This window comes from Athene noctua, chromosome 4, assembly GCF_965140245.1.
Source record: "Athene noctua chromosome 4, bAthNoc1.hap1.1, whole genome shotgun sequence".
NCBI lineage: Eukaryota > Metazoa > Chordata > Aves > Strigiformes > Strigidae > Athene > Athene noctua.
Window position 1 is genome coordinate 62,686,148 of NC_134040.1, and position 27,767 is coordinate 62,713,914.

The 27,767-nt window shown below is 40.2% G+C and overlaps 1 protein-coding gene across 13 annotated transcripts in view; it reads right to left on the reverse strand.

Moving 5' to 3' along the window:
* Window positions 1-27,767, reverse strand: part of PDLIM5 (PDZ and LIM domain 5) — a 130,929-nt gene that overhangs the window by 87,418 nt on the left and 15,744 nt on the right. For all 13 annotated transcript variants that reach the window (XM_074905557.1, XM_074905560.1, XM_074905555.1 and 10 more), the window contains exon 3: window positions 2,151-2,302. In XM_074905557.1, coding sequence (XP_074761658.1) covers window positions 2,151-2,302 — 152 coding nt within the window. The remainder of the gene's footprint in view (window positions 1-2,150; window positions 2,303-27,767) is intronic.

Consider the following 27,767-nt stretch of genomic DNA (forward strand, 5'->3'; position numbering starts at 1 on the left):
ATAGAAGAATATAATTATGGAGATCCCTCAATATTAAAATGGCTTATCTTGCCACCCTGTTTATACTCTCAAGCCATCCTTCCCATGAGCAGCCAGTATCTGCAGTTAGCATGAGCCAGTCTGACTCCAAGAAACACTTTCTTCCAGGCTGTAAGGAACAAATGAACAACCAAAGCAAATCTCCTACAGAACAGCAATTGGAGCAAGAAGTTTTCACAGGCAGAGGAGCTGGGAGAGCACTGTCTACAGCTTTGGTTTCATGGGATCCAGGCAGAATACAAAACAGCTGAGACCATGGGACTGCAGACCAACAGAGCCACAAGAAAGGATGTGTGTCCCACCCCCAGATGCTGGGGCCAAGGCTATTGCTTTGATCTCTGCTAGTCTGATCCTTACTTAGCCTTCAGCTGTCAGGTAGCTGACGCTGGTGAGTCAGATGCTACGCTGGGTAGGAAGGGTGAGAACAGGAGGGGACCAGGCTAACTCATGATTAATTCGATTTTCAAACCACTCATCTCCTGCACCTAACAAGAAGCAGCCTCAGACAAGTTATTGCCTGACCAAGACACACCTGCTATTCCTTTCCTGTATCTGATATTAACCCTGCCCACCAATTTGTGGTGACAGGAGAAAGTGGGCCAAACCCCCACACTCCCAGCTGCCTGGTGGAGTGACTAAGTGGGCTCCTGGAAAGTGCATTTCTAAATGACCCGCCTGCCTTATCGGGAAACAGAAAAGCAAGTGACACACTACATACAAAGTGTGATTCTTCTGATGAGCTGGTATAATACCTCTGTTTCGTCAAGAAACTTTTAATGCCACCTTTACAAGCTTCACTCAAGAAGATGCCACAGGCATGAACCACACCACAAGATACTCCTTTCATCAGAGACTGAGCAAAGGAATCCCTTCTTATGGGTAGCTAAGGACCAAAGTACTGAAGGACAACAGGAAAAACATGAAACAACAAGTAGGGCTGACCTGTAGCCTTTTAGAAAATAAAGCACTCACACAACTGTTCAACAACACATCACTTAGGGCTGGGAACAAGCACCACCACCCTGGAGAGCTGGATGCTTGTCAGACCTATAACCATGTCACCTCTTTTATTCTTATATGGATGAACTCTCAAAGAGAGGTGGTCCCTTCACTAAGGGCAGGATAGTTTGCCAGTAAAGGTAGCAACTGGTGAAGAGGTACTATTATGGGCTTCAACCAACACTCATTGAGGAACTTTGCACTGCTGAAGGCAGGCACAAACAGCAATCACTGGGTGCAACTGCTGATGTTTTCTCTGGTAACAAGAAAAGATGGTTCTCATTATGTGATGGCTTCAGAGGCCAATCCTCCTCCAAGATGCTCATCACATCATTAAATAAAAATAGCAGTCTTCTAATAAAAGCCAATATTTAGCCATGAGAGACTTTTAAGAGCTTGAGGGAATTTCTTGTGCTGTTGCTCTTCCTGCTTCAGTTTCAATAATCTACATGTGAGCATCCTGCTCCCTTCTTCCAACCCCTCCCAAAATATACTGTCAGGCTAACAGACGTCTGCTGAGATTCAATAAACTGTACATTTCAGGAATGAGACTGAACCATGGTGCAACTTCTATAGCAGACACTGCAATTAGCAAAGGGAGGCTGCTACTTTGTAAAATATCTCTTCAGGGAACATCTCTCCATGACTTTAAGCTGCTGTATTTTCATCCATACAACTCAGAAGTTAATTGTTTAAATCCATCACTGTCAATAAAAATGACAATGTAGGATTTGACTCAAAAAAGAAGTGCCCCTAGTCAGTCAGGGGAGGTGGAGGGAAAAAGAGCCTGGATAAGACCAGTTTTTAATTAAGCAAGTGTTAAAAAAAACTGAAGCTCAAAAGCAAGAGGAACTAGACTTCACTCAAGTAGAGCAGGTGACAGAAGGTTGGACAATATCTTTGTCAACTCACATAATTATCATCTAATAAGTTTTCGTAAATGCTATAAATCAAGACACATTTCAGGCTACAGCAGCATATCTTTCAATCATGACCACCTAACTGCATGCACTCTGCCAAACCACTTACATGTTTTTATCCTCCAAACAACTGTTACTATGATTAACTCTTTTTTTTAAAAAAAAAAAAAAAAAAAGAAAAAGGTATCTTACCTTTGCAGAGTCATGTTCAAATTGCCTGTACATGCCTTGATCTTGTTTTGTGCTTCTAGATGAGTCATCCCGTCTGTGCTTATCCCATCAATGGTGAGAACCACATCACCTATCCCCACATGTGCTCGGGCTGCCTTGCCACCGTCGTTAAGCTGAAATATCACAAGAATGGTAAATGAAAAACTTGGATGGTCTCTGAACACAGGGCCACAATACCTTACAGTGAAGTTTCATAAAGAAAAAAAAAAAGTTATCTTTTCTCCTTTGTAACTATGTCCCTGTGAAAATTGCTGCACTTTCTTTCTGGCTAAGCAATATTTATAGGTTCTTGTTCTTATCTCACTTGAATGACTGGAATTGTATTGCACAGTATTCCTATTTTTCAGTATCAAACTCCACTTCTACTTTACTGGCTGGAAGCTATGCACATTCACCAAGACACACAAGTGTTTATAGAGACACACAGTTTCCTGGATGCCAAGTTCCAGACTCTTCTCTCTTCATATACGAAACTTTTCTCACAAGAGGAGACACAAAGGCTGTAAACCAGCTTTTTCCATTCTAGATTTTCCGTCTAAACAATCTCTTCAAAGTTTATGTATTTGACTGGTCACATATGTGGAAGACTTCATTAAGTGAAGCTGACTTCTCCCCAGCTGCAACTACTAATAAGTCAAAAGTTCAGCATCACAGACAGACCAGTTACAGGACTTTGTTTTGCCTTTCTCTCAGTAGGTTTACAGCCCCCAGTGACCCACAGTATATTCAGACCAGAATAAGAAAGGTCTCTTGAGCAGTCTGCCTCTTTGATCAAGGTCACTGCCAAAGTTCAGCTCAACTGCCTTTGGTCCACTTGAATGAAACAGTCTTGCAGCAGAAACCTTTGTAAAGTTCACATTATTGACCCTGACTGAACAATAAATTAATCTTTTCATCTGATGCCACTGAATTTCAACTAGCTTCATTCTCAAGAACAGAAATAGAAATAAAGCAACACATGGTAAGATCTACACATTGATTTATATCCCTGGTTCTCAATCTGCTAATCATTTTATAGCTGGCTGCAAAGAGCTGTCCTGAATGGTGCAAATTCCCTCTCTGTTTCCAGATGTATTTCCTATCACAGCTGAGAAGTTGTAACTGCTTGTGCTGTGCATACAAAAATCTCCCAACTCTCCTTTGACTGCAAGCATGAGGCTGTTCCTTGAAGAAACTGATAACATTTTTAGGGAGATGCTGCAAACAGCAGAATTACTTCATCTTTATTTCCAAAAGTGGAGTTCACCTTGGGCCACAATTGTGCTCTAGCATGTGACTTCTCTAAGGGAGGCAGAAAGAAGGCTTTCACCTCTGTTGTTTTTTAACTGCCTCTATTTTAGTTCATTCAGTAGAGACCAAGAAGTTTTGGTTCCCTGTGGTTCCTTTTGACAATGACCAACCACAAAGTAGAGTCAGCAGTCTCCACATCATTCACTTCACCAAGAGAAGTCAGGCTAGGTCTTGAACACTGTCTGTAGCAAAGGGGTAATAATATATGAAATACTAGTGACTCAGGTTTTGCATTTGTGTATGAACAGTCACTTGTTGGTAAACCTGTGGTAAGTGTCCCATCAGCCTACTTGATTTGGTTAAAGCTTTCCTAAAATCTCAGAGACCATAACACATGACAGCTGTGCATGTGTATTGGATGGCATCTAAAGACAAATACTTTGAGGAAAAAGTACTGCCTAATGCTGCAAGACAAATGCAAACGCAGCACTCCAAAAGTGTATCATTTGACAGCATATAGACTGAAAGCAGGAAGTTTCACGTTCAGTGGATCACAGCTGGCATTTTTCAACACCAGTCTGTCTCCCACAGACATTTGCAGTAGCAATCTTTAGCAACTAAAAACAATAGCCAAAGATTCAAACAAAACCAGAAAAATCCCTCCATTTGGTGTTAATCCTATACTAACAAATGCATTTTTCTGGTGAAAGGGGATGCCTGAGATGTAGGAAGACTTGTCATCTCTTCAGATTCAAAATAGTGACCAGTCCTTCAGCATTATGGATCAACATAGCAGTTTTAACCAGAGTTGAAACTGAAGGGTGCCAACAAGGGAAAGTTAGCAGAGCAAGTCCCATGCAAGGAAAAGATGATGGAAAAAGGAGATGGACTGATTTCAGAAAAAAAACTTTCAGACTTGCTAAATTTGTAAGAATTACAACATGTAAAATACATCCTTTTACAAAAGCCTTCAACAAAAAAGACAAAATTCCTCCAAAATTTGGTATTTATACCCAAATTCTGAGCTAAGTGACCCAGCTATTATAAAACACAGATCAGGGAACTGCTCTAGCATACAGAAAGCTATGACCAACCTAGCTATTTATAGGGAAGCTCCTCAAACCTTTGGGTGAGGGGTGGAACCTGCCATAAACAGATCCCTAAACTGATATGTTACAGCATGCTGACATTTGTCAGCAAGGTCTGGAAAAGGGAAAGGAACGTAAGGGCGCTAAAAGCAAAAGGTCAAATGGATCGCTGTGCTTTGTGACTGGACTCCCCAAGTAAATATAAATCTAGCTTTCTCCAAACATATGTAAATACGCATGATGCTCACACACTGTAATTTGTGATGAAAAAAGAAAAAAGCAACCTACACACATTCAGCAGTAAGACTTCAAAAGCAGGCTTCAGGGTAACTATTTTCATGGAGGGATGGGGGGCCTTACCAACAACAGAAGTGTAAAATAAAACAAATAAACAACAACAAACTTTTTTGTTTGATTCTGGTGGCCAGCACACAGCCACCCACAACTAATCACCTGATTTTCAAGGGTTCACCCTGGCCTACTGAGCATGAAACTTTTTGCAAGCACACATGAAAGGCAGATGTAAAATCATTTCGGCAAAATCTCAGGCTGCAAATCCCTTAAAAATATGGCTGAAAAGTGCACCCTAGAGATAAGGAAAAAAGCAGACAGGTCCTGAGAAGCATGATGAACCCCCAGCTATGTCCACAAGACCTGCCATGCAGGCAGGGGACTGGATCTGCCTTATAGGTCAAGCTGTCACAGACACATCTGAACAAACAAATTACTGGACAAGAGTGTGAAGAACTGCACCTGCAGAGGGATGCCAGAGCACTAATCTCCTCATCTAGATACAGTGCGTAAGACTTCCAAGTAACACCTACTGATTTTGGATAAGAGGCCTGACTAACCAAGAGACGTCAGGCTGATACTTCTAGGAAATCTCAGCCAGAGCACAAGTCTTCCCTTAAGAGTACCAGCTAGCATCCTTGGCTTGTGAAGAACTGATAATGAAGTGGGACTGAAGCTACAAGGGCAGAGTTTTACCACAGTTGAAAGAGGAATAAGATCACAAGAACAGGTATATACAAACATCTTCCCTGAACACAGCAGGAGAAATTAGAACACTTAAAAATAATTAACGATCTTTTCCAAACTGCAGACATATTTATACCATAGGAGCCTCAGTTTTGACTCTGTAACTGTGAATATCACTACAAACAATAAATTCATATACATACCAGGGATTACATATGCAAAAGTGAGTACATATTGGAACAAAATTAAAAGAAACATTCCCCATATTCCTTGCCACAATGGAAACTGACTTCAGTTAATATTTAATTTTTTCACCTAGACTTTAAAAAACCCAGCAAATGCAGAAGATATAAAAAGATGTAGATGCTGATACATAAGAAATATTGAAATGGTATTTATAAATCATTACTACTTTTGTACAGCGTTTGGTTTTTTTTGGGGGGGCCGGTATGAGTGATTTTGTTCTTTAACTGCAAATTTAATTTTAGCTTAGTAAAATTATCTGGCATCAGACACCAGTGAACTACAGCATTACTTATGCTTAAATACCAAAAGACTAGTTAACTGATGGCAACAGCAAAAAAACCCTAATGCTTGATTCCTACTAGGAAAAAAGTATCTTTAAAACATAACTTTATTAAACATACTCGTGCAAACACATGTTATCAATGCAACAAGATGTATATGCAGAATAATACAGCATTAAAAAACTGGCTACCTATGAGTCAAACTAACTTCTAAGCACCACAAATGATCTATTTTAATTTTGTATTTACAGTATGAGGCAAGTTTTTAAAATCAAGCATGAATTAGTTTAAAAAAAAAAAAAACAAAACCACGGGGTGGGGGGGGGGAGACATGACGACTACTACTTTTTCTGTTACACAGCAGACTTCAAAGCTACAAAATTGGCAAACCAGAAATGTTTCCTCCTACTAAGTTCCATGTCTCTGTACTCTGGGAAGCTCATCTGGAGACAGAGGGGAGGCAAGGAGGGGACACATTTTGTGATCAGGCACCTGCTGAGGCCAATCACTCCCACAGTCCCCAGCACAAAACCTCTTTTTGGCCCCTCAGCAGCAATCAGCTTCATGGCCAAAAGCCAGCCTATGTCATCCAGAGATGCTCAGGACACTTTCTAATAACATAAATAAAATCATCCATCTAATATTAGATTTCAGTTTTGTTTGACCAAAAAAAAAAAGTTTTTTTGCTGTTCTTGTTGTTTTAAACATCAGAATTCCAAACCTGCAAATATTGTTCTAAAATGCATTCCAATGGAGATAAAACAAAAGCAAATCAGTTCTTGATCCAGGATGAACTTCAAAACAAACTGTATAAAAGGTCATTTCAGCATAGTTCTACAACTCAGGTTTTCAAAAGCAAATAGCCCAAAACACACTGGAATATAACTGTTTTCTTGAGCTAAATTTTAGCCAGCCTATTATTTTGTTTTGCAGTAACCAACACTTAACAAAAAAAAAAAGCGAGAAAAGTAACTTTTTTATTTTTACTCTCAGGCTTTAATATTTCGGATGATCCTTTCCAGGAAAATTGCATGTGTGCACAAACATGTGCATCTATCTCTGAATCAATGTAATTTGAAGCTTGCTTAATTTCTAATTAACATAACCATCTATTTTTCCTCACATGACTAAGACATCCCTCCAGCTTGATTTTTACACCTTGAGCATTTCTGATACACGGTTGGCTACAGCAATTCAGTTTAAAGACATACACAATCAAAGCAGAAGTCAACCACACAGTGATTTTTCTATTATTACTACTCTTGCCTCTCTTTAAGCTTACATCCTTCCCTATAATAAAGTATTTAAAATAAGTGAAAAACCAAAACACAACACACCCACATACAAAAAGAACGTTACAAGAGAACTTTGAAGAATCAGAAAATAAGCAATCAAGCAACCTCTCTATCAAATAACACTCCACCTTTTCACACAGACATTCAAACCACAGCGGCTTTATCTCCCTGCTATAATACACATTATGCTAATCTTTACACCCAGTACCTGTTACTACCTTGTTTATCCCTGGCCTCATTTCACCTGATCAAAGTACTACCTTGTACCAATAGCCAGTATTTTAACAGTATGATCTCAAATTTACACAGAGCTCAAAATACACTGGAAAGCACCCTTTTGGTGAATCGCTGCAAGAGAAGCCACCCTTCCAGTGTATTTAGTGAACACAAACCTGCCCCAAGACACAAGGTGTGGGGGGGTGACATGCTTATGCTCCGTATCTGCACCTGCCTAATGGAGCAGCTCACCAAAGCCCTTCCTCACCTCCACAAAAACCCAACTTACAGTCTGGACTCCCGACAGGTTTGGGACACTTAAGAGTCCAAGCTTACCACTTCTGCATGAAAACAAGAGCGCCATGAGAGCACCTGCTCTTCGTGGCAAATAAGCTTCCTCTGTGCTCAGTGGAAACCGAGAGCTGTATCATATTCCTCACAGCCTTTACTACAGCAATATTATTCGCATAGCCAACAGATTAGCCAGCCAGCCTTGATATTTGCTTCCAAATCAAGAATGTATGTGCCAATTTTAAAGTCCAGATCAAATGTGTACAGCTGAGTTACAAGAACCCAAATACAGGTTTTGCAGTGGAAACCGCTGACACAACCAGCTATAAAAGGGGTTATGAGACAGTCCTGCCAATAAGCTAAAGATTTTCCCCAAACAAAGCAGGGATCAAAATCAGCTTAGGTCAAAGCATCCTTTTGATTACCAGGGTATTTTGCTATGTATCACTGCCAGGAAACCCTGCCCTCACCTTGCTCCACAAGGCTGTATTCCTGCTTGCTCCTGTACATTTTCATTTCCCTCCTTTTTCTTCCTGTAACTTTAAAGGTGCTTCCAGAGTGATTTATAAAGTTGTAACCTAAGGTGTTTCACATCACACCAACCATTAAAGACAAGGTGTAAGGAAAAAAGTATAAGGCAAAGTACCAACCACACTTCTTGGTCTGGCTGTGGGCACTCAATCGGGGGCAGATACCACCCCAGTCCTGGCAACAGGGCTACCCATGCCTCCTGGCCTGTCTTCCCAGGTCCCTTCACCCCTTTCCCTCCATCCACAGAAGCTCCCTTTGCTGTGGTGCAGCAGTGGCTTGGCTAAAACAGACCTAAACGAGCCCTTAACTCATCATTACCCATAGGAAATGGATGTGAAGAGTCCACAAACATTCAGCCATTTTGCCAGCAAAGAACCCCCAAAAGCATCTCTCACATTTCATTCTCAGTTCTGCTACTTATCCTCAGCAGTAACCCTGACGACAACAACATACACTTTGATGTGATTGAGTGTGTATCCCTGTAGTCTCACATTCAGAAATTATGTCAGACTAACACAAAGTTTGAGTTTTCCCTCTACACAAACATGGTGGAGCATGCCTGTGAGTTCATGTTTTAGGAAAAAGACAAATGGTTTCAAGCCTTCCTCTTTTCTGCTGAAAATTTTTCCTCTTACTGCATTTCAACCTTAAATATTTATCTAATGTCCTCCAGAAAAAAAAAAAAACAACCCACAACACCCCAGACAAAAACAAACAAAACTTGCTTTTGCACATTAAACAAACTGCTGCATACACTTACACATCACTCAATTTATCTATCCTTGCATGCACCAAATGCAGATCTATGCACCTACAGAGGAGCATGAGAGGATGTTAGCTGCTAAAAACAGAAGAGGCATCACACAGCATAAATTACTCTTACACACAATTGGGTTGATGCAGAAAAAGGTCCAAAAATATAAATTACATTTACAAACTAGGATAACTGCACAGTGCATAGGCCTTTTGGATACATGTTCCTTTATTTTTCTATCAACTAACACTAAACAGATCAACTTGAATGCCAGGGGAGTGAAGCAGAAGCAGCAGCAGCCTTCAGCTTCCTTTGCTCGCCCCAGAACAGGTTGTTAATAAGCAGGAACAGTTTCCACCTGCTGAAGCCAGAAGGGCTGTTAGCTGGTGCCATCTCTCACTTGTCATGGCTTGACTGATCAGTTTCCCTGCATCTTTGCTCTTCCATAAGGAGGTTTCACCTTTGCTACCACTCCCCCTTTCCTTACAACAGCCCAACCACTGGAAGGATGTAAGGAAGCAGAAACAACTTAACAAAAGGTGCCTTCAGCTTTAATTTTTCACATAACACCACTACCTCATCATTACAAGTTCAGTAGCAGTTATTAGAAAGCACAATCCCTGCTTTTGGACTTGCCAGTGTGAAAGAAAAGCAGCTAACTACATACAGCAATAAATTCTGATACAATTAATGTATTTTACATGTAGCTTAAACATTGACACTGACATACAAATTCAAATGTGGAAACACCCACCAGAATTCAAAGGATTATTAAAATAAGTCAAAATTCACCCTCACCTTGCATGAGGAATAAAGAAACTACTCTGTACAAGTGTAGCTCTGTTGGCATCTAAGAAGAGTAAGCATCTAGTCTTGCTTTTCCAAGTCACTTGAACCATTGAAGAGAACAAAGAGGTGGAAAGATTGTCATGGAGATAGGATGAGCAATACTTCCTGAGTAAGAGGAGACAACTAATGTTCTGATTTGGAGAAGAAATAATGTCAAAAAACAAGTTGTGAAAAGGACTAAGGCAAAAATAATTCAGACATCATGGCTGAAATCATATTTGCAAGCAGAAGTGGGCAATTCCAAAATAATATATGCTTTCCAAATACTTAAGTGATGGAGAATGATTTACAGTCAAGTGCCAGAATGTCTGCAGATATTTAAGACCCTAAATTAGTAGCTTTAACTAAGCCTTCTCTCAAGGAGCTCATTCGTGTTCTCATGCTGCCAGCATGCCTTTAGAGCCCTATTTATTTTAACTGGCTGTCTTCTCTCTGAAGATTATTCTTCTGTTCAGAGTTTACAGAACTAATCCAAGGTTTCTCCCGGGGAGACTATATGCCAGTGGGTAAAAATTACTGCCTACTTAGTTTCTCAGAGAGACAGAAAGAGGAAATGGAATGAAAATGTAGCTAGAAACGCAGTGTAAACTTTGTACGGCTGCTTTAGTTTTGGAGAGCTGCAATCTGTAGTCTCCCCCCCAGTTGTGTGGTTAGTTCTTTTTTGGATGGCCAACACAAATTAACTCCACCACCAAAGCACGCAATGACTTTGGACGGCTGACTATGCATCACCTTAGGAACCCTGTGATTTGTGTCAGAACAGAAGTTTCATTTGGAATAAACAATTTGGAAGGTTTTATTGCCTGGGCCTCCTTGAACAAAACCCAAAACAAAGCAGAGTTAGTTTTCTCTAATGGAGCTTAAATATGAAGTGGCAAAAGGGACCAAGTTCAGCTTCTTCCAAAGAAGAAATTCACTTCCATATGGTAAAGGCCATACATATGAAGATGTCTGCAGAACATACATGCAGAACATGAAGGATTATTTTTATTCATTTACAGATGATAAAATTAGTTCAACTAACTGAACATCCATCTCCTTAAAAACCTTAGTAGCCCAGTATGTGTCATCTTGTTCTCATAAGATGTTAATGGTCTATGATTTAGTCCATCTTAATGGGATATACCTTTCCTGCATCAAACAAGATGCAATCACTCCACGCTTTCCAGAACATCCAATTCGGGAATACAAATAGAATAATATGTTATACTGTGTCATTTAAAGGTATTCTGATTTTTTTCTTTTTTTGAGAAGGCAATGCAACTAATTAAGCAGTCCCACATGTGAAAGGCAAAGCTAAGAGACAATTAAGTGGGGAAGCATGAACCAAAACCTCATCTGACAATGCAGCCTACTATATATTGAATCTCTCATGACACACCAGTCATCATTTCATTTTCTCCTATCCAGAAACAAACCTGGCATGCATGAACATGTAGGAAACAACCCGGTTGCTTCAAATAATTGAGATAATGATAAGCTGCACCACGTAAATAAAGACGAAAATGGAGGCAAGTTCAGGCACTGTGTGTACTGTTTATTGGCACAAATCACCTGTCCAGGGAGCACAGCTCACCTGAACACCATGCCAAACTGGTACTCTGCAAAAACTGTAGAAGTTCACTTTCAAGGTGAAACCCAAGCACAGCAATGAGAGCCACCACATCCACTCCCCACAGAAAGTTTTGCTGTATTTAGGTGTCACATTTAAAAAAAAAAAAAAAAAAAAAAAAAAAGTGAGCAAATTCTGTTAGCGTTATAAGCAGCAGCTGAAAAGCCTGGGGACTCAGAGCTACACTTCTGCCAGCATGCCGCTCAGCACCCAAGGATAAAGTGCAGAAGAAATGCATCAAGATGCAGAAGCTTCTCCAACTCAATCATGCTATATCAACAGAGGATTCACAGTTTAAGTATAAAGGCACTAACACTTATGGCACATTCCTTCAGTAATGTGGAACAAAAAGGCAACTGTAAAGATGTGGAAGAGGACAACTCATTTAAGATAAATAAGCATGCTCCGATGTGCACGGAAAGTAACAATTAAACCAATTATGACCAATATAGTTGATGGTTCAGAGACCTACTCCAGATCAACAAAATAACAGTCCTATATGTACGTGCCTTTATTTAATGCAATGGAGAGAGAACTCCCCAGGATTAGTCCACGCAAACTTCTAGCAGAAAGAAGTCAAACAGACATTAGTAAATCCTAGTGGATATCTTGCCTTTTATACGTCAAGGGAATATTATAGCAGATATTTATTTTAAGCCAGACACTTATTGGCTAAAACCCCAAAATATAAAATACTGCAGAAAAAAGGCCAATAAAAAACCCTCAGAAAACAAGAAACACATTTTAGAGGAGTTGCACATTGTTTAATAAATTCATACCAGCTGTTTATAGCTAAGACACAAAGATCTTTATTGCAAGCTAATAAAGCTCACGAGAACATATAACAATTTCAAATTTAATTTTCCATTTTGGAATTACATATATACACACACTCCACTGTTTTAGTTTACTTGACTTTAAACATCACTTTTACATAATTTGTTTATACAACTCCAGGTGTGGGGTTTATATATATACGTACACACTTATTTATATATGTAAAACAGTGAATATATTACTATTGATGGTGTTATACATAAATATTTACTTAAAGAATATATGCATATAAATATTTATTTTATATGCACCCCCATCTATATAAATAAAAAGGCAGTTGACATCTCTGTTGGGGACCTGTGTGAGAAGACCACAAGCAGATTATCAGCTCTTTTTTTTTTTAGGCAGCCGGAGAAAATAGGAAGCTATTCAGGACAAATATTCTGACTGCAAAATGAAGACCTTCATTTTAAGTAAATTCTCCTTACTATTCGATTGTCAAATGCATTGCAGACGTTAAAGATTGAATATAAATCCACACGAAACTTCCTTACTAAAGCCCCAGAGAGGAAAATGCTAGTGTACTTGTTACCACTATGAACTTTGTCTAAATTTCTTGGTGCTGTATTTTAACAGTCTTCTGAGTTTTGCTGCCGAGAGCTGCACTGCAACTGCTAATCATAACAACATAAAGTCTGAGTTAGGCCACAACATGTTTTTTCTTACTTGGATATCTGGAGATCCAGAAGTTACACACACAACTAAACAATAAATAAGGTTGGTTATCAAATAGCTCTGAAAAAAATAATGAAGAAAACTTAACCCTTCAAATGTACTCCCTGCAACAGTCTATCACTTGCTTTCAACCTATCACTGTGCAGTGGAAAGTGTCTAGCTCTTCAGAGCCTGGACTTGCAAAGGAAATGTTAGTGCTCTGGTGACTTCTTTTTTTAATTTTCTCTTCTCCCCACTCACTTTGTATGTCATGATCTCTGAGCTCTGTACTCAAACTAAAATCAGGACATTTCAAACTTAAGACACAGAAAATAAATCCATCCTACATATTCATTGTAAACTCTACTTCATTATCACATCTAAGGAAACACAAATTTAAATAACTTACAGTCTTAAATTTTAGGACTAAAGACTGCTCTAGTATTCTGGGAAAAAAAAAAAAATCCAATATGCACTACTGGTTACAGACAAAGGTAGGAAAACATTCCAGGTTAAAAAATGCAATACCAAAATCTAATATCCATTCACTTCTCCAACTTGATCCAAGACAGATGGTACGGAAAGCCTGCAGGTTGGGGTTTTTTGTTTATTATTGCTGATAACAGTACAAAATACTGGTCTCTTGCATAGTAGTCACTGCCCTCCATGTGATTTACACTCTTCTCAAAACCTCTAAGACCTATATACAACCTCTTGAATGCCTCCAAAGCCATTTAAGAATGACCATCACATAAGCAGGAGTCTTTCAATAAACGTGATGATAGAGCCTCCCTTTATGCCTAATAAATGCATACAATTTCTTCTTAAGCACCTCACTTCAGGTTTTTTCACTGAATACTCAACAACAAAATTTTGCTGTAGGAAGACTCATGCCAGATTTCAAGTAATTTGTAGAAGTAGGTGTATTATTTCCAGAACTGCTGGAAGTAACACTTTGGAAGAATTTTATAAGTAAGTAAATAAAAATCAGTACTTATATTGGGTTTTTTCTGCTTGCTTTTGCTTGAATTCTGCATCAACTAGACCAAATGAAGAGCAAAATTTCTAGTCCTTCTAATAATGTCCTTTCTGACCACAATTTTGGTGACAGCCATGATGACTTGTTCTTTCTGTCTTGCTGTACTACCCTGAGCGTTACTGAATTTTCTATACTTCACATCTGTGTAGGCCACTCATGAGCAAGGCTCTGGTGAAAGCTGGGAGTGTGAGTGATTATGCACCCTTTGGCAGAAGACAGGTGGGAAAAATATTTCCAAATTGAAAAGGTATTCAGAATCATCAGGGATGTTCACTGCTGAAAGCCTATTCTCAAAATAAATTCTCCACATCAATCTGAGCCCAACAAAAATTACACTACTAACACAGCCTCTCAAAAGCAATAAAAATATCTTCATCTGCCTAGAGAAAAGAGTTAGAATATCCAAGAAACATCCTGAAAAGTGGGGCAGAAGGACTGTCCTGGAAGACAGGACACCTTACTCAGCCTTCATGATTCTTTCTGCTTGGAGGCTTACCAGAGCTGGGACTGCTGGCAAGGTCAGCACCACCAGGCAGGAGATGCCAGTGCCCACTGCCCAAGGTGGGGAGAATGGCAGAACAAACCTTAACTGCAAGCCTCCACAGCATCTGCTCCTTGCCCACAGCTACCAGCAAGCTGCATCCATCAGCTGTGACTCACGTTCAAACATTCAAAACCGTAATTTGACAAGACACATAAGCAAATAACTCATTTCAGTGTGACAGAAGACTTTGATGAGCAGTGGTGCACTGAATATTTGCAAAACAGCTCAAGACCAAAGAAACCAACTTTTGGCTGAAAAACTTGGGATGGAGGGAAGAACCCAACCAAGCAAAACAAACCCCATATACTGAGGTGAGACAGGCAATGAAAGCAGTCTCCAAAATTGCCAAGGCTCTACCTTTAGTTTATGGAAACATTAAAAAAAAGGTAGAAATAATTCAGTCCTGTCCATTCTCCCCCTCCCCAAACATCACCAAGCAGGGTAAGATGTATTACTCGGAGGCCATCACAAAATCAGGCTGGCCCCCAGAACCAGAAGGGTCCAATGGCTTCCCACCCAAGACCACCATTTAAGGCACACTTTTTCTATCACCAAACAGCAAAAGCATCCTTGGTCCTGCTTCTGCAGGTGGAAGGCAGGATTAACCACATGCATGGAAGCAGCAAATGAGACTTAACACGCAGCCAGTGATCTTTGGCAAGCAATATCCTCATGTCAGATGAGCTGGTGACATCAAGGATTCACATCACTCTGATCCTAAAATGCACTGTTTGCATATTTACTGCCTGTTTAACAAACCAATTTTAGGGGAAAGCTTTTTCCTCATAAATATATCATTTTTATTCAACCATTTTTTAAAAGCCAAACAGGTTCAGTGGGACAATGAAAAAGCTACAGAGGGATCTGAGCTCTTCATTCAGCCATCCATCATGCCTTTCTTGAAATTAACAGCTTCATATATTTCTTTCCAGCCATCTATTAGAAGGCATCAGATATCTTAAAATTACGCAACCTACCAAAGGGATGCCCCAGAATTACAGCACATGTCCCTGAGCATCCAGAGGCTGAATGGTCTGGAAGTACTTCATACCTCTTGCTAGTGTTCAGTTACATCTTGTACCTCTAATCCAGCAAAAGGTTTACTTTTCCAGGAGACATAGGGGTATTTTATCCATCTTCTAAGCAGCTAGATTTAAATGGCAACTTAGAACAATTAAAGCATCTAAAGTATGTTTAGGCATGCTGAGAATATAGCATTTTCATACATTAATAAGAACAAGAGCACAATGGAATAAGAATTTTGAAGAAAAGCATTAGCACTGACGTGACTACAAACATTAAGATCTTAAGTGAATTTGATCCTGAAATTATTTTATTATGCATTAATTCTCACTTTGAAGTTTTATATCACTCACATAAAATAACTGAAGCTAAACTGGAACAATCACATGCAAGCTTAACTCCTACTAATATAGGTAGAGTCTTGCAATTGATTATAATGAAAAATTAATCATGAACAAGAAAGGCATACAATATAGTTGGAGATGCTTTTCTTTTTCCTCCAGCTTTCCAGTAAGATTGTCCTTAAAGCTCACTGAGCACTAAGTGGAGAAGGATTTAATACCTTTTTTGCACAACACAGTATTCTGATCTCCGTGCACTATGCTACAAGTCACCAATTCAAACAAGAGTCACGTGAGCACGAGAACTAAAGGAAGAGACTAACATCTTCCACAATCTCTTCTTAACCAAAAATGAAGATTGCATTAACAAAGTTATTATTTAGTAGTTCAGCAGGACCAGTATTTTACTTTCAATAAAATACAGTCTCTCTCATAAGCAACTTGTTATCCAAGTCTTCTTGCAGATTATAAAAGTACCTTTTGTATGGGTTTTTGGAGTGCAGAGATGAAGAACAAAAGCAAACCATACAAGCAAGAGGGGACAACAAGCATGACCAAAGCAGAAAAATTAATAAAGCTGGCAACTTTAGAACTAAAACATCTTCTCAGAAACATACCTTCATTCCCACTTACCAGCGAAGTGCAGGGAATATCAGGCTAGCGTGGCTTTACAGGTTTTTCTATTTTCCCATTCATACAAGGAAACCTGTGACCTGGCAGGGTTATTAAGTCAAATGGAGACACTGAAGTTCCTTCTTACAACATGTGTATTACTTAGAAGGTGAACTGACATGGCATTCATGGTTTTAACCCAGGGTTCAGCTCCTTACCACAAGAACACTCATGCAACTGGCAGTCTCTGTTCCATGGGACAGATTTGAGTACGTCATTACAGAAATATGGAGTGCACAGGTCTGAGCCCCTTCCACAAAACAGTGACACCAAACTGCAGATTTCTGCAGAGAAATCTAGTTGATGTTATGCAAAGTTTGGGCCAGATATTAGCCCAAGCTTGGGTGACAACTCATCCTTACAGATCTGTTATCAACCAAATAATTTTAAACTTAACACCCCCACCCCACCCCCACCACCCTTCTACCTCACACCACTGTCCAGAAACAGTGACTGCATTAATGACTGCACTTCTAAGGAGTTCAGTACAAAAGGCTCAGTGTTCACACCAGTACAGCAAAAGGCAACATGGTCTCCTTCAGGGCCACACACTGAGCACAGCTTGATGTTGCCTGTATTCCTAAAGACTGAGAAATAGCAACATCCTAACTGGGACTTGTGAGGAGGCAAAGGAGAGAAAATGGAGTCTTGCAAATGTTTCCAAATAAATGCATGAACATGGTAGGCAGTTGTGGAGGATGACAAATATGGGCACTTCAGCACTCTCACCAGGATACTCATTGACTGGAGCAGCAGTAACAGGGTAACATGGTCAGTCCTACCCTCCCTTGTCTTTACATGCATGTGTGTGAGCTTCCACTATTACTGCTAGTCTAAGAAGTCACTTATGCAGCAATAAATAGATATTTGTTAGCTGACCAAGAGTTATTGGCCAAATACAACCTTATGTCAGAGTCACAAAAATTATTCCCTTCTCACATTTAGACCAGTCACCTGATGACTTCAAAGTCTCCATCCCAGGTGTTTGCCCCGCTAACTCCCAGATGCGGGTACCCTTCCCAGGAAAGCAGCTTCCTCAAGGGGACAGGCCCTTGTTCATCTATGGGAGCCAACAGTCCAGCTATACTCAGTGCCTCTAGGTATTTTGCCACCCAGAGCACTTGGAGAATCTCAGTCCCCCATCTAAAGGATCTTTTTACTAATGTGAACTTCACAAAGCTTTTAATTACCTCTGAAGTACTTCTCTAATTAACTAAACAAAGTAAATGTGCCAAGGGAAAGACCAGCACTGCCAGCGCTGTATTTTGTAGTAATGACTCATACTGAAGAGTATACCACTAAATCAACTGCTGAGGGAGTTACATTTTGACATTTTGAGCCCTTCAGATGAACAAGCAAACTGAGCTGACTCCTTCAACCTGCAGTACTTTACAGAAATAGGGAAGCTCAAGCCTTTGAGAATTGAAAACATATAAAATTCAAATAAGCACAAGATGTGTACCAGGGGAGAAAAAGTTTCTTCCACATTTCTACGGAAGGGGGGGGGGGGGGGGGCAGAGTCTTTTCTGAATCAACAAAGCTTACGGCAGAACACGCTCTTTCTTTTTTACTCCCAGACTAGACCGAGATACTAATGCAAACAAAAAATGAAATAAATACCAACCAGACATATGAAAATCCCACTCCAGCTGAAAGTTTGCATTCAAGTGTCAACATGTATAGTGATTAACCTGCTTAAGGTTACACCAGACCTCCCTGCTTCTCTGTTCCCGTCACGTGCACTTCCTAAACACTAACCACAGCACTCACTGAACATAAAGTAGCTGTCATTCCTCCCCCTGTTGCAGAGAAGACACAGGCAGGCTGGTTTTCATCATCCTGAGGAGTACAAGACTGATGTAGCAATTTACCAGCAGAAGTGGCAGGTTGGAACAACAGCGATCAAGTACAATCTGCTGGAAAACAAAGTAACTTGTCACATTCATCAGAGTCTGCTAATTACAGCTCTGAGAAGAAAGGGCAACCCAGATCACTGCATATAAAAGGGTGCACAAGAAGATAAAGGAAGGTATCAGAGAAAGTAAATAAATATTAAGTGAAGCATTACTGGTCAGATATGCTGCATAGCATCTCCCTTTATATCACTGAATCTAACACAGGTCAGTAACAAGTGAAAGCGAATTCCCAGCACGGGGGGGGGGAAAATTTATCTCTCTGGGGTGGGATTAGGCAAACCTCATCAAAACAAAATAAGAATGTGTTCTAGCTTCCAGTTTATGTATTTAAACTTAACACTTTAATAACACAATGCAGTTACAGGTAGTTCTCCTGGAAACCAAATTTTTTGGATATACATATCCCTTACACTACTTGAAAAGGTGATGCTATTACCCAGCAAAAATAAAAACAAAGTATATTTTTCTGCTCTTTTAGCACAGCATGTGAACAGATGACCAATGGCAGTAGCACAGGGGCTGGGGGTGGTATATGGGGTCAGGGGAATGGCAGAGTTGAGGCATTAAGTACTTAAAACTGCATCTTCCTACTCGAGGTTATTGGAGATGGGGCTGAGGAGCTCTCTGAACCATAAAGGCAAAACTTGCAATGCCAGGGGAAACACCCCAAGACTACTCAAAATTATTTTCCAATGTTGTGAACTACATAAATACACATCATTACAAATGCAATCCCAGACAAGCTCCTCTTCGTTTTTGGGACACAACACATGAAAAAATTAGTACAAGTCAGACAGCTCACCAACACTGTCTCCAAACAGAAAACATTTTTTTTATAATTTTTGCAACTAATCTGATCTTTTCTGGTTGATAGAACAATAATTTTACTAGCAGAGAAGTCTTCTGTCTTGGTTCTGTATAATTAAGTACTTTTAAATACTGTTTTCAAATTTTAAATATCATCCAGTTAAGCCATTTTAGTATGGTTGCCCAAAAATCTAATTTTGGTCAAATGCTGTTTCCCCTATATGAAACATCTGGAAGTAAAAATAAAATCACTCTAACCTAATTTAGCTCTACCAAAGACAGCAGAGTGGTAAAGAACAGGAATGAAAAGGCTCACAGTCATTTATCTACAGACAGATATGGCATAGGAAGTCAGAGCTTTGTCTCCAGAGTTCTCAGTTTGGGCTTTGTTTTTTAAAACCAAATTAAGTCTGATTAAAAAAAGAAATGCAAGACCAAGCGATAGGGGAAAGCCTCCAAAATGGACACAGGCGCTCCAGAGCCTACGTGTTGAACGGTGAGCTCCAACTGTGGTGTGAGCTGCTCAGAGAGGGTCTAAACTTTCATCTAGTACTCAGGGGAGATGAATGCAAGTTATTTAAAACCACAGCACATCGAGCTGGCACGTCACTTTAATAGGCTGCCTATAGATTTTGTTACAGCTCTGCTTTATAATGAACCTTTAGCTGCATCTCCAGCTCTGGTGAAACAGAGCAGACAGAGGGCCACAGCTTTAGGGTTTTAAGAATTATGGGATTTAGTTAATGCTTCTGCCAAATCCAGATATGCACAAGTATTCCCATGGCAGTGAAAAATGCCATAGGTGCTTGGCAAAGGGTCTCAGATTGAACAGAGATAAAATTTACAGTGAATAAGTGACACAAACTGCGCTTGCAACTGAATTTAACTATGATTTACAGACTCCCCATCTGATTTACAGCCTCAGTCTTCACTGCTCTTCAAGTGCAGACAAAAGCCTCATTTTAACACAGAAATAAGAAAAGCATCCAGGTAGACATTGCAAAAAACAACAGGCTTGGGTGCTTTCTCAGGGCCAGCCTCAGCCAGCAATACAAGAAATACAAGCAGGCAGAAGAGGTAAAGCAGGGAGAGCACAAGTGTTGTGCCTGGAAGGTCAGGGTTGCCCATACCAGCAGTGTGCACGTGGTGTGCCCACAGAAACCCGGGTCAGGCAGGACAAGGGACAGGCTGGCCCATAGCAATGGCATTACCTGCATGCAAACTTGACATTAAAGAGCAAAGTGAGAACAGAACAAAGCAATGAAATATTGCAGACCACTGCTGCTTCATGTAGTAGTTAACAAACACTGTGCTTCCATCAGGTATGTACAATATCACCCAAAAGGAAAAAAGAAAAAGGAGGCCTTTGCCACTCATTTGTAAGTGGTATTTAATTTCACAGTAAAATTCATCACTCCTTGTTTGAGATCCCAGTGAGGGAAGGGGCTTGAAAACACACAAACCACATTGATTTTCACAGTAAATTCAAACACAATTTAGCAATCACCATTTTTTGCAATGCTGCAAGGTAGGACAAGGGTCAGGCCATAGTAAACCACTGCGTGAATGAAGCTGCCCTCCAGGACATGCCCTGAGCCATACCTTCCCCAGGAAGGTGCCAGCACAGATACTGCTTTTCTTGGGAGCAAGTTTTTGATCCTGGACCAAAGGTTGTGATGGGTGCTTGCAGAGACCAAATCTGCCTCAAACTGAACTGCAACGCTCAGCTATATATTTAAACATACACAGCTCCTGAAGATTTTGGTAATAGTGCTGTGCTGAAAATATTTTTAAGGCATGACCCCTGCAGATACTTGTTACCACCTCTGTTTCAGAGCTGATATGCATCACTGAGAAGCTATACTAAGGAAATCACCTCTGATTTCTCTTTCAGCAAGGCCTTGCATGACAGCTTCCAGTCCTGCTGGCAGGGGGTCAGTTTGTACTTTGAACAAAAGCTTAGTGTTAAAACATCTCTCTCCTCATCATTTCGCAGCACTAAAATAAACATGCAGAGACATACACATACACATTTTTGACATCCATGTTAAAACCTAATAAACATAAAACCTCACTTTCGTCAACATGAGCCTGTGTTTAATTCTTGCAATAACTTACAAATTGGCTTCTGAAGGACTTCAAGACATTCTTGACAAAAGAAAACAGTGTCCTAAAGAAAGTTTCAAAGTCCATTAATAACTCAAAACATTTTCTAAGGAGAACCAAATTAAATTTTTCAGCGAACTGCTGATGAGGAAGAGCTTGAAAGACAAGACCTCATCCTCCCCTCAAGGGTGTGACTGTGTTTTGGTCCTTGTTTTTTCTGTGTTGACTTTTTGGGGGTTTTTTTATAGCCTGACTCAAATAATCTAAGATGTTCTTTTTTTCCAGTGTGAAAGTATTTGGCATCTGAGGAGAGCTCCAAGTCCTAGAAGAACTGGAGGAGAGGAGACAAGAAGGGGAACAAATTACAGTTTCAGCAGCATTCAAAACAAGCATATTTGCAAAACCACCTTCTTATTTCAGCTTTGCTATGAAGGAGAAAGGAAAAGAGAACAAAAAGTAACTTAAAGCAAGAAGGGAGAGTAAAAAAAGTGGCTTTAGTAAAGAAACATTTACTGAGTAAAAAACCCAGCAAAATGTTGAATTTCTGGACTCAACACTGCATTTTTTAATAAATAAACTGTTAAAGTAGGTTAGCCAAGTGAAACTGTTAGATGACTCTCCATCTGCTGTCAGAAAAGAAGGGTTGCCTGCTTTTCCTCCAGGCACTGTCGTAACTACAGTGTCCATCTGTGTGCCGAAGGTGAGTCCTCTGACCTGAGAAAGCTGTAACTGTAATCTGTCAAGCTGAAATATTTATGCTTTCATAGTTAGTATTAAGTGCCCAAGTGGAGAAGAAAAGGAGTAGAAGGTGAAATGATTATGGTAATTGGTTACAGCAGGCAACTGCTCCAAACCATGTGTATGGATCTCAATACCTGCATGTCCGAGAGCTCAAAATCCAGCCCCTGCTTAGATATTAAAGCATGATGAGCACAGTTAACTAGAATCAGGTATTTGCTCACAAACAACACAAAATTCTTTATGCAGTCGGAAGAAATATAAAATATTCACTCAACGACCAATCAGCTCTATGCCATATTCTCTTTAAAACAAAGGTTCTATTCATCAGTTAAGAAAATATTCATTTACTAGCATGAAAATACATTTTAACATGTGGAAAAAACAGGATTGCCTAAGCTTTTCTTTTGTAAGCAGTAACTCTTTGTAGGCAGACTTCTGTTTGACCTGGAAATTTATGAAAATCTGCTAAGATATATAGGAAACAGAATTGCAACAAACACACAAAGAGAAGCATTTTTCTAAGTTTTGCTTCAGTTTTTGCTTCAGATTCAGGATAAATTCCCTTCCACAAGTTTTCATTGTCCCAATTACCTGCATCATGCAAATCTGGGGTATCCTAGCCCCAAGAAGCTCTGCAACACAGCAGAGATGATGGAAAGCACAAGCTCTGTACCCAGAGACAACATACCGGAAATGCTCAAGTAAATTACTGTCTGGGTGAGCCAAAGGAAGAAAGTTCGAGGAGTAGTAACATTTTTTTATCTGATGAAAAACAGACAACAAAAGGTATGAGAAACAGATTTGTCGCTATACAGCTTTCCACATGTATCCATTTGCCAGAAATGCTAAATGGCACAATTCAAAAAGGAGGCATCATGCCAGCTGTCATATTCCTGTATCTAGACAGTGAACCAAATGAAGGAAAATATATTAGAGTTTCACTTAAGGGGAATATATTAATTCCATTTTTTCCCCACAATGTGTTAGTTAAAAATCCAAAAGCTAGTTTAATTTACAATATAAAGCCCATTCTTACACTGAGAATCAGTTTTCAAAGTAAATGCATTAGACATGCAGATGGCCAACCAAAATTATGACCCAATGATAACTTTGGAGTACTGTGCTTACACGTTTGTTACATTCTGCTCTCAGTTACCTCATTTTAAACAATAGAATATGAAGATATAAGGTACATATTGTAAACATTATTATTTCTCCTCTTCAGAAAAAAGAAATCACGAGTTTACCTATATTACAATCCCATACAATTTACAATGACTGGGCCCAGCAGTTACTTATGCAACACGAGACAGACCTTTTCTGTACCTTCTTCCAAGGCCTTTGTTTTAGTGCCTTTTAAAAGTATTACAAATTTATAAATCGAGCAATATATTTCCTACACGTCTTCAAGTGAGGTTCAGGTTACTATTATCTGCATATCTACTTACTCTGACATTTCCTCAGGATCTTGCCTGCCATGCTCCATCCCCTACTTCCAAGGATTCCCCACACATGTTATATACTTGTTAAAACAACAGCAAACACAACAAGCAAAGAAGCCTTTTGGAGTAATAGGCGTTTTTCACTGGCTAAACACTTGTGTCCCCCAGATCAGAAGAAACCAGTGAAGCTGGTCCAGGAATTCTTGAAAGACAAAGGAAGCTCAAAGCTTTATTCATTAAAGAGCTTATTCCACATAGCACAGCAGCTTGGATTCAGCACACTCATGATGCACAAATTTCAGAAATAAGTGTATGTATTCATCCTCCATCTTTTTCACTTGGATATACTGCAGGCAGAAGAGACCCACCACCAACCACTTTGCACCCATAGTGCTCAACCTCATTATTTCACCACTGCACAGAACAGGGCATTGGGCAGCTTGTTCACACCCACACGTTCAGTAGTCAGAGAAAGCAAATTAGCAGTTCAGTTCTCATTTTAAAGCACAGAGGAAACTCGTTCAGCATTTCTGGCAAGTCACATCCAAGAAATTCATGAGGACAATGCTCTGTGGCACCCACTCCTCCACACACCACAGGTGACGCCATGGCACGGAGGGTGACATGCCAGCTTCTTGCCCACAGCACCCCACATCCCAGTGTCCAATGAAGTCCTGAGCAACACATTCCCACACACTTCCACTGAGAACCCCCTCCGCCCTTTAATGCTCTGGGCTCGCAGCAACTTGCAATGCCTCATGAAAACTAATAGAAAAATATTTCCCCTAGAGTGCAATCTGCCAGAGAATTCATTTACGACTTGGCTGAACGAGTTTCAGGGCACCAAGGGCTTCCTGGCAGGCAGGAAGAATTATTCAAATCCCACTTGATTTCCTCCCCCCCCCCGCCTTTCTTTTGCTTTGCCTAAGCTGCCACCAGAAGCTGGAGCCACTGTTAATAACCAGCCACTTTGCCCTACTTATTTTCCTAACAGGGTCAAATTCTACCACACATGCCACGTACTGTTTATTTCTGAAGGCCTCTAGCAAGCCAGCTGCCCTGCAATTCACTTTTCTCTACCACATATACATGAAACTGCATACCCTATGTCCCAATAAAACAGCTTTTAGACAGTCAGCAACACTTCAGTCACTACGTAATCAATTTAAATACTTGGATTTGATGCACCTTTTTCATAAACTTGGATATTTAACATGTTGTCTGTTTAACTACGCATGCAACCAAGGTTGTTAGAGATCTGCAATAATTTGTTTTGGGAATTAGCAAAAAAACCCAAACACTAGAAAAATATTTGGTACAGCTCTGTGCCCTAAAGTCCTGAAATATTTATAATGCTACTTGACCATAGGAGCTAGTACTGCCACCCTCACACATTCAAAAAACATGAGTCAAGCCCTAGAAATAAGGAGTGTTTTTTAATCTCATGATTTTAATGCCAAGATACACTCTGAGGTTTTGCTGGGGTTTTCAACTTACTTTTCTTGAATCTTCAATGCAACACTGAGAGATTATTTCAATGATTTATAAATTGAATCCAGATTTTGGTACAATCAATGCGAAAGATTGGGAGCTTAACAGCACCCTCCCACCGATCGCCTCCCAAAAGTTCACAGTTACTGTGACACTCAAGAACAGCAATAGCAGGAGTAACTCTGGGTTCCTCTATAAACTCGACTGGAGCAATCTTCCCATGGATCCCCCCCTTGGAAGGGCTGCTTTAGGAATATCACACTCTAGCATGCAGGAAGACAGCAAAAGGGGTCAAAGACAGCTATGGGTGGTCCTGAGTAATGTCCAGCTGGGGTTAATGGTGAGGATCTCAACTTCCTCCTCCTCACAGGATGACTGGCAAAACAAACTCAGCTCTGTTGTACTGCAGAGTTGCCCCTCTGATGACTTAGATTTTGGCTCTATTTTAGTCCAAGCCTTTCTGCAACAACTCAACCTTTATTCTTCCTCCCAGTGTAAAGAAAAGAAATGAGGATGGCCAAAGTGGCATTTTTTGGGTGTTCTCTAACCAACACTTTGCTTTTAGACTGCATTTATTGCTGAACAGAGATCAACCCAAGGAAGTTGCTACTTTCTTTACAAAGCAGTTTAACTCTATCACATTATAACAGCCTCACCAGCAAGTGAAACCTATCAAAATGGCCTGAAAGGCCTGAGGGAAATGAGCTGCTACCATTGCCATGAGGTTGGGAGAGCAGCAGCGATCTTGTGGCAGGCTCCCTACCCTGAGACTGGGTAGAAAGAAACTGGAATATGTAGTTGGGTCTACAAATCCAGGGTGGTCACACATCTGTCAGGAGACTGAAAGCCAGGAGACACCTCTAAACCCATACCACCACCTCCTAGACCTATCCTGCCACCTCCCACGTAACCCCAGCTACAGAATTTTCCCTGAAGAAGCCAGCAGCACTTTTTGGGCTGGCAACCCAAAGCATGAGCATGCTGCTGACGATGCCTATGCTTGTTCAGGAATCCAGAAATACCCAAGTGCTCTTTGCTGCATAAAAGAACAACTTGTTTCTTGATGCTGAAGCATTTCCTGCAACTTGCTTTTATGATTAAACAGAAACCCAGTGCTGGGCACAGTAGAGCTAGAACATACAACAGTCTGGCAAGGACTGGCAGAGTAAGGAAGAACTGGAAGGAAGAGATGTTTACAATTAAGTACTTATGCAACTCAAAACAGAGGCAAGATATCCCTATAAATACTTAACACCATCTGCAATACAGAGTCCAAAGCATTCATCAGTTATCATTTGGAGCTTTCTGACAAATATCCTATATATTTGATTTTAATAGTTTTGTTGGGTTTTGTAGTTTGGGGGTCTTTTTGATACCCAGCTCTTATTATTCCCTTCATTCCTATCCCATCACACACTTTTCTGAACCCTAAATGCCACAAACAATAATGGCTTCTGAACAGCATTTCTCTTAAATAACTAACAGCAAAAACACCTGGTAGACTTTTTTCAGCAGTAAGACAGATGTCCTCAGGCTAAGGAAAGAAAGGGGGAGAAAACCAAAGGCGGTACAAATTGTGTTCTTGCAAAACTCTACCTTCCTCTCTATGCTGAAAAAAAAGAAGAAGAAAAAAAACAGGTGACAAATTGAAAGACTCAAAACTATTTGGCAGAAACTCAAAAAATGGCACTAGAAAATCAACTCTGATTCAATTTGAGTGGTTAGCAATCTTAAATGCTAAAGTGACATATTTCCTACCTCTGAATGCCTATTGTTATGCATTATGTTTCCCAGAATTGATACTAGCATTACATAAATGTCATTGCATCTAAATCTAAACTATTTGCATGCCACCGCTCTCAAGTTTATGCTTCCCCTGAAGCACAGCAGTTACACATTCCACAAAGCTCATCTTTATCCCCTTATTCTGGATAATATTTTTCTTCATGAGGTATCCCCTCTTGTGAGGTCTCACCTCACCCCCATATTCAGCCCCCCCTCCCAAGTAATACAGGAGTTTCTTTCAAGGGAATGAATCCATGCTCTAGGATAAAGGCTGACTTGTACTAGGCAGTTATCTCAGGGCAAAGCAGGACAGGAGAACCTCTACAAAACCTCATTTGGTACCCTGGGGATATATTCTTTGCTGAAGAGAGCCACAGAAGTCAGAGAGCAGGAATGGGGTAACTACTGAGCTAACCAAAAAGGCGTAGATTAGGCTATGCAATAAAATGAAGTAGAGTTGTGCACACGGTGAGCGAGTGACAGAGGAAGCATTTGGAGTTACCAGAAGCACTTGAGGCACTCCATCCTGTTGATGAGGTCAGGAACTAATTGACGTCAATGGCTACAGTGTCCAAAATCATGTATTTGCACCCAACTCTCTCCATCACCATGCCAGAGCTGTGCCTCTTTGCAAGGAGGAAGAAGGGGATAAAAAACCCACAGCAGTTTAGCCTTCTCCAACAGCAGGAGGTTGCAAAGTAAAGCATCAACACGACTGGTTTGCCCTAAATCCTTACTCTGACTGCTGTAACCAGAGTTTCCTGTGAGCAATTTCCAGATATTTAATCCCACACCATTCAGGACGGAGT